This window comes from Cynoglossus semilaevis, chromosome 20 (assembly GCF_000523025.1).
Source record: "Cynoglossus semilaevis isolate Cse_v1.0 chromosome 20, Cse_v1.0, whole genome shotgun sequence".
Classification (NCBI taxonomy): Eukaryota; Metazoa; Chordata; class Actinopteri; order Pleuronectiformes; family Cynoglossidae; genus Cynoglossus; species Cynoglossus semilaevis.
The window spans coordinates 12,460,170-12,468,390 of record NC_024326.1 but is presented as its reverse complement, the minus strand read 5'-3'; the positions used below and the strand labels follow the sequence as shown (position 1 = coordinate 12,468,390).

The 8,221-nt window shown below is 40.3% G+C and overlaps 1 protein-coding gene across 5 annotated transcripts in view; it reads right to left on the bottom strand.

Moving 5' to 3' along the window:
- Nucleotides 1-4,465, bottom strand: part of astn1 (astrotactin 1) — a 173,484-nt gene extending 169,019 nt beyond the window's left edge. For 3 of the 5 annotated variants that reach the window (XR_001761688.2, XM_008334830.3, XM_008334832.3), the window contains exon 1: nucleotides 3,809-4,465. Coding sequence is in view for 4 of the 5 variants with exons in the window: in XM_008334830.3 (XP_008333052.1) it covers nucleotides 3,809-4,118 (310 nt within the window). In the remaining variant the exon portion in view is untranslated. The remainder of the gene's footprint in view (nucleotides 1-3,808) is intronic. The other 2 variants (XM_008334833.3, XM_017042219.2) reach the window with 1 other exon arrangement.
- Nucleotides 4,466-8,221: the final 3,756 nt, after the last annotated feature.

Sequence of the window (8,221 nt, the reverse complement as noted above, 5' to 3'; positions counted from 1 at the left end):
CATTAGAGAATGTGCTGATACGTAGCTGAGACGCTGTGATCTGAGGTAAATGTGTCCTTTTAGCTGCACTTTAGGCTTTAATGACTACAAATGAGTTCACATTATATATTTTTTTTACTTTGTTTCATTTAAGGGAACATTTTAAATGATCCTTAAAAAAACTTGATTTTTAAAGTAGCAGAAGAAAATTAGTACAAACGACTTCATCTTCTGTGTCCTTAATGAGCAACAACATCAGTGTGACTTGTTGGCATCTGATACTGGCCGTGAATCATCATCTATCACGTCATTTCTAACAACATTTGAGGATATTTTACATTTCAGTTTTGAAGTAAATATTTAAAGAGGACTACGTTCAAAAATATTCACCTTAATTTTTTACATTTCAGTTTTGAAGTAAATATTTTTTACGAGGACTACGATCAAAAATATTAACCTTAATTTTTTTTTTTTAGTCAAACACAGGATGATGGTCCTGTGATTCACTACCACATATTGGTAGTTTGGTAACCAGTAAACTGCACCTTTGTGTGTGACTAGAGGCCGTATGGGTTAGTTTAGACTAACTAAAGATAAAACAACGTGCATTAGGAAACTCTCAGCTGAGGTTATTAATCCTACAATCCACGACAGAGGAGCGCCGTACTCCGGAGATTCACATTTATTTTCCTGGCGGTGGCACAGAGCTGAGTCTGAGCAGCCAAATGATGTTTTAACAAAGCTGAGGAGCCTTGACTGGGAGGCAGTTAGTCTCTGATTATTCCTCCAGCCTCTGCCCCCCGATGGTGCAAATCACCGCTAAGACAAACACAGAGGGGATCTCTCCCAGAGCTCAGCTTCATTTCCTCACCTCACGCACGATTTATGGCGCCACGGCAAAAGAGTGGAAATTCCAACAACAAATCAAAGAGTCTTTGACTCTAACAAGTGGGGGCGCGGTCCCCTGGTGGACCTCCCCGTCTCTTCTACCGACTCCGGGCCGTTCAGCTTTGACATTGTTCTGTAAAAGTTTCACTTTGGTCTTTATTGATGTCTTCAAAAACTTAAATGTCTGTGGGCAGGTGAGGATTCAACGTTAGCAAAGATATGCAGTTCTACCTGTGACTTTGAAGCCACTGTCGGGCCTCACAGCATCAGTGGTGACTTGTTATAAGTAGAAAGACTCACAGTTGGCCTGAACACATGAAAGCAATTTGTTCCCACTTCCCCTCAGCCAAGTTCATGTTCTAATCAAGAGCTTAAAATTAAAAAGCGACACCGAGGATTCTGAATCCTAGGATAATCCCATCCATCCGATCATCAGATCCAGGAAAAACATCCTGTCCTTTAGTTAATCCACTAACTATTAGCAGCAGATGAGGTCTAAACATGACACAACTGGGTATTATCCCAAAATACAAAAAATAAAAGGGACATACTTTAGAAAGGACAGTGACACAAACATTATAAATGCTGACCTCCTGTGGAAAAATCAATCCAATCAATCAAAAAATCCTTTGTCACAGATGACCCAGGAGCAGGCAGCTGAACAGAGGCCACAATGTTCACCGTGAAAACTGAAGTTGATGTCTCAATGTTAAGAACCATATTCGAGCTCCTGCTTCACATACGACAGACAACGATCAAGATCAATATATGAACTTCTGTCTCCATTAACGTTTTCAACCTAAATGTGAGCAAATTTCAACTTCAACTTAAGTGACCCTAGCAAACCAGGAAGCTCAGCCTGAATGAGGCAAAAAAAAGTGTCTGTTTTTCTATAAATATTGATGCATACCTGAGAATAGTTTCCAAATCCACGCCGTAACCTTGAGGTTGTGAAATCGATCAAGCTTTATGTTGTTTATGCTCTTCATCTCAGCACAGCTGTCAGCATGACTGACTATCACTGATGCTTCTTTAAAGTGTATAAAGAAATGAAGTCCATATATTATAAGTCCACGCTGACATATAATATACAACCAAACCTCAGGCCTGCAGGAACTCTCCACTGTTTCCAGCACCAACACCTGGAATCGGTTTATTTGTGCACTGAACGAATAAAATAAGTTAGAAAGAATAAGTTGCTTCATGCAAAACACAATCAACATTTCTACTTTTTCAGCTCCGTGATATGACATATATAAAAAGGTCCTTGTTTGTTATTCAGAGTTAGTTTCCTTTACTTTTGCAGTGCACTTTTTACTAAACACCTAAGGAAATTAAGTGGCTGACAAGTAAAAAAAAAAAGAAATAATGAAAAGGCCGGGGCTGCCACGGGGCTTATACATTCTGTTAGAGCAGGGAGGCTATTTGCACCGCAAATTTGTTTGGGTCCAACTCTGCAGTGTACTTTTTCATTAAAAGTTTTCTACAGTTTTTCATCGCTATGTTATAAAATACAGAAGTCATGAAAGACAGGAGTGTGGGCTGATGAAGAAATACCAGCATTGCTCATCAACAACATTCAACATCATTGCTATTTTCACCAACTGAATGTGCATCAAAAAATAAATAATATTACATAAAGAACGACACACACAATCAAACCATTGTCACTCTGCACAGCATCAAATAACACGAGCTGCTTCTTCTTTCTGGGTTTTGTTTTTACATTAGGTTTAACTGTTTAATTATGTAACTCCACTGTTCATTTTCCTCTTGTAAGTCACTTTGGATAGAGATTTCTGCTAAATGCATAAATGCAAATGTAACTGTAACCAATTAACAAACCTTCCTGCAGTTCAGCAGTACAATGATTAATGACACTTGTACTAATTGCAGTTTGTGTTTTGTGCATTACGTTAAAGAAACTAGTGTTTAATGTTTGTAATTAAAAATGTTAGTACCAATAAATAACTAAATCATTTTTTTGCAAATGTTAAGGTACATTTACGACACTGTATATTCTCTTCACAACATTAAACTTAAAACATGATGAAATAAAGTCCGTATAGTTCACCAGATGTAGCAATAAAATACATGACAGCAACGTTAGGCACAACTGTTTGGCTATGACTATGAATAGAAATTGTGTTGTTTACTTCATTTCCTGTAGGTTTGGAACAACAAATCAACAACACAACAAAACCCCATGTCATTTCTCTGGATTTCTGTAGCTAACAGCAGCAGCTGCAGCTCTGAGCAGGAGCAGAAAGTCCTGCAAAACCATTCAGCACCAGGGACAGCGAACCGTGTTGTGGTACCATGGACAGAGGAACAAGCGTTGACACGTGGCTGCGGGTCCAGCTAAACCAGCAAACGTCAACAAATGCCTTCAATCGCTTGAAATGTCAAGCTTTTCAGCGGTTAATCTTAATTACAGACAAAGATTGATTAACAATTAATTAGTTGAGAAGCAGGTTGTGTTTAACGAACTTTTGAAGAGTGAAACACAACAGTGGAACAGCAGAAGAAGCCGAGGCTCTAAAGTTGGACTGTGGTGACGAGACTTTGGTTCCTGTGTTGCTACTCAGACAGTACTCTGTCAATGTAAAAAAAAACTGCAACTTTCACTTCAAACACAAGTTGTGTGTTAGCATCCAGATGCTGTGGGGCCTGTGTTTTCATGCACACCTGCACTACTGTATTAGCATTAGGAGCTAACTAAGTTGGTATTTTTAGCCCCTCATAACAACAGTGTCAGTGACTGACGTTGTGGTGCAATAAGGTAATACTCCTGATGGTCACATTAATTTCTTCCTCTCTGTTATTAGCAGCAGCATGATAAAGCTAGGCCGAGGCTAATGCATTGATGTCACGGTATAAATATATATAAAAAAGTATGGAGGTTATACAGTCGTAGGAGCGCACAGGCTCTGCAACTCACCCAGGACGAAGAAGGGCAGCTCGGTGTTCTCCAGGTCGTCCACCACCACCACATCACCGGGGAAGTCGTTCCTGACGGAGAACAGCAGTTTGGGCTCGGAGGCCGACGGGCTGTGCATGATGCTGAGGTCGTTCTCCCTCAGAAAAGGCAGCGCCGACACGGTGACACTCTTCATCTTGCACTCGTTGTCCTGGTTCTGGTCCTCGTCGCCATTCAGGCATCGAATGCGGGCCGGAAGGAGCCCCGTTAGCCCCAGTAGCAGCAGCAGAAGCCGTGGACTCGGCCCCATGTTGTGGATGCCTCTCGCCATTCTCCGTCTCTGTCCCTCTCTCTCCTCCCCGGTCTGGGCTGCAGAGCAGCGTCTCTCCCCGCCTCTCACAGCTGAACACCGAGTGAAGGGGGCGTGAAGCGACGGCAGTTGTGGGGAACAAACACCTCCTCTGTTCCACACGTACAATAAATCCCTGTGTGTTTATTAATGCAGACACAACTCCGTGCAACTACTAAAAAACACTAAAAATGTTTAAATGCAATTGTCATGTATAAATTATGGAACATGAAACCGTTCTCTGTGCAACTGCCAGACATTAATTGTTAAAGTGCAGCAACAGAAGCCTAAAAACTACCGTTAAAAACAATTAAAACAATAACGGACACCAGACTTCTTAATTACTATCTACGTCACGACCTGCTATGCGGTGCTTTCGTCACGTGCCACGTCGTGCACTGATTGGCTGTAACGAGGCACGTGACATGACGTCAAAACAAGAGTAAATAGTTGGTTACCACAGTTACATCCGCAACTTTATCTTATTTTTAAGAAAAAATATAAATAAAAATATTAAATAAAATATAATATAAAATGTTCCTCCTGGACTCTGCCCGATCTCCCTCTCCCACAAAGCCCGAAGAAAGAGCGAGCTAACGGTGTACAACATGGACACTTACCTGACGGAGATCACACAGAAACAAAATACATTTTATTTTATTTAATACATTACCAGATCCCCTGAAAAATATACATAAAATAAATATATTAAGCAAAATTAAGTAAAATGCTAAAAACAAAGAGCAAAAAACAAACACTGACCTCTCCCACAAAGTCCGAAGAAAGAGGGTGTGGTTGGGTGGGGCTGGCTTTTATATCAAAAAAATATGCGTCAAGTTTCCGCCCAGGGAGGAACAACCACATCCGTCAGGTAGAACAAATAAAATGTTACATGTATAATAATTAAATATAATCTTTAAAAATTAAATTATTATTATTATTATTTTATTAATGAAGTCAGTGTTGACTGTCCCATTTTTCTATCAATTTTTCCTCTGATTTTTAGTAGTTGACAACTGTGTCAGTATATTTTGTTATAGGTTTTTTTCTGTCTTCAAAAAAGGTATTACGTTTTTAAAGTTTAAAACAGTTTACACTGCTAATGATGGGGGCAAATCAACGGTACAGAGGGTGAAATTACTGAATAAATACCATTTTTTAATTTATTTATTTTATTCCAGCATTCCATGTGGTTGTTAGAAGAACTGCAGCCTTGGAACCTGTTCAGGCTGTAGAGCATTGTTGCCAAATCTTTTTATTATAAGGAATTATTTTGGCTTGTTTACAGTGAATAACTGTATGTTAACAACGGCAGGAATGAGGTATTAAAATATGGAAAATATGTTGTTGGGGTTTTTTTTGTGTGTGCTAATATTCTCTTTCTCCCCGTCAGGTACAACGATCCCCACATCTCCATCTGAATGAATCCAGATCATCATTACGACTATATTTTTTAACTATTCCCTCAACATGTGCATATGATGCATTAACTGTAGTCGTTCTGAACTGAATAAGACCAGAATAAGATAAAAATCTCAAAGCTGGGCTCCAGCAGGCTGCAGGAGGCTGGGGTGAAGAACAGTGAGTGAGCTATAGATATACGGCTGCATGTAAAGCTGTGCTTAAAAAAGGTAATGGAGCAATCTAGTGTCTCACCGTCTCTGCCATAACTCACACTGAGTGTGAGCACTTAAATGTCAGACAATGAGGACCACAGCTCATGACTGTCCTTCTCCTTCTTGTTGCCTATGGAGGAGAGTGCAACTGAAATTGTAGTTCTGGCCGATTTTCACATTTTAAAGCAGCCCTTGAAACGGAACGCACAAAAAGCATCTTTGTTGTTTGTGTTTACAGTTAAATGTGATGACGAAGAAGCATCATGCAGGAAAAGAGTGTGAAAATACAAATCTGTTTTGATTTAGAAATTAATGCAAATTTATTTATTTCTCATATATTAAAGTATATAATTACACATGTTAGTTATTTTCACACTGACAGCCGCTAGAGGGCACTCTAACTCTAGCTGGCTGGTGAGACTTATACTCAGGAACATACAGTGTATACATGAACTTACATAAAGGGCCTAAAGTGCTGATGGGAATTTTGGGGAATTGCAGTGGCCAAACTAGCTTTTGAAGATTTAGGATTTCAAGTTTGCAGCACGTTTTTATGGAAATATATTAACTTTGGGATGTAGCATTTGAAAGTAGTCTTTTTCTATTGACTACATAAAGTATCTGGAAGATAAACAGTAACACAAACTCAGAGCCTGGCTCACTCAGACTACATTTGCACCGGGCTTTCAGAGCCTGCTTTCCTGTCAACTACCATTTTGACTGAGTTACAAAGCCAAAGAAAAGTTTTCTGTTTCCCGTGTCCCTGCTGCTCACCCATTTAATATTTCAGCTGCTCTCTGCACTCTTATTGACTATTCCTGTCTCTCCCTCCAATCCAGGGGAAAGTCAAAAAGCCAAACAAAGGCAGTGCATTAGGTTGACCTCAGTTATGAGAAACAAAATCAAGTAAACAGCGGTAAGAGAAAATGATGGCTGCCTGATGGAACACTCTCTCCCTGGAGGGCTACACTGCTGGATGTGTTTGCCCTTTTTCTTACTTTCCCACTTATCTGCTCTTGGCCGAGCCAGAGAAGTAAGTGGCAGCAAAGATAAGGAGTGAGTGAAACTTTTCTGGAACATACGCTGAGACAGATAACAAAAAACTTCCTAATGATCATTCAAAACAGAGTGTTTCTTTCCAGATTCTAACAGAGGTGATGACGACTGGGGAAAGACCTCAAGACCGAAGATGAGAAAACTGTGAATCGTACACAGATGTGTTAACTATTCCACAGCACAAGCCTGAGCACCAAACACTTCACCAACCGACCAAACTCAGGGAAGATACAGCACTGCTTATCGTGGAAATGGTAGAGACAGGAAACAGGAAACTGGTGCTCCCCAAGGCTGCGTGCTTGGCCTCCAGCTGTTCTGGATTCACACTCATACAGAACCTAATGAGGATCCTGAGGAAGACCAGAGCTGATCAGACCTGAACATCTACAGCACCTGAGAAAGAGCTAATGGCAAGGAAAAAATAGTCATGTTAAATATTTTCTAGTGGTTCTATATTGTAGCGATTATCACGGCTGCCTTACACACAAAAGGTCCTGGGTTCAAACCCCAGATGGACCACATACTTAATGGCGCCTCCTGTGGTAGCCTGTGTGAGTTGCAAATAATCACACTGTGAATTTCCCTAGAAAATGGATCAATAAAAAACTAATATTTTTCATTATTATTATTCGCCTGTTATTGACCATTCACTTGTTTGTTTTAAATGTCATTAATGCAGCAGTAAGACATTTGCACTTATTTTTAACACAGGTGTCAAGTTCTTAAAATGGTACTGGATGTGAAAACGGTGAAGTCAGGTTTCAAAAGTACCAGCTGTATTTATCCTTAAACACAATATATATATATATATTTTTTGTGTGTTATATATTCAACTGCTTTGATGGCTTTAAGCCCTCACCTGTATCCTCCACTGTTGACTCGGAGGAAATGGAAAAGTGTCTCCTGCATATATTAAACAGCAGTCCACGGACAGAGGGGATGAGAAGTCTGGATCTGAGGTCGGATACTGTTGAGTTTTATTATATTTTTTATTTAATGATTAAAGCGTAGAGGAAAGCCACTGCAGGGAGAAAAAAAAAAAAAAAAAAAAGAAATCTCTCTCTCTCTCTCACTCTTTCTCCACATGGGCGTGAGCAGAGGAAGGAAATGAAAAGCAGAGCACGGCTGTATTTGCCACTGATTGTGTGACAACGTGCACGTGTGACAGTGATTGCGAGCGAAGCTGAGATGAAATTCTAATAGATTTGCTCACATGAGTTCTGGGTCGCTGCTGATAATCAAAAACAGTGCAAAGGGGTGGAGGAAAAGGGGAAGTGGTGGGGGTGATCAGAGAGAGAGAGAGAGAGAGAGAGAGAGAGAGGAAGAAGCCAGCACATACATCAATGGCTGTGACTAGCAGGTGCAGGGATGGTGGCGACGGCAGACCCAGGGTCTGATCAAGAGAAAGATCCC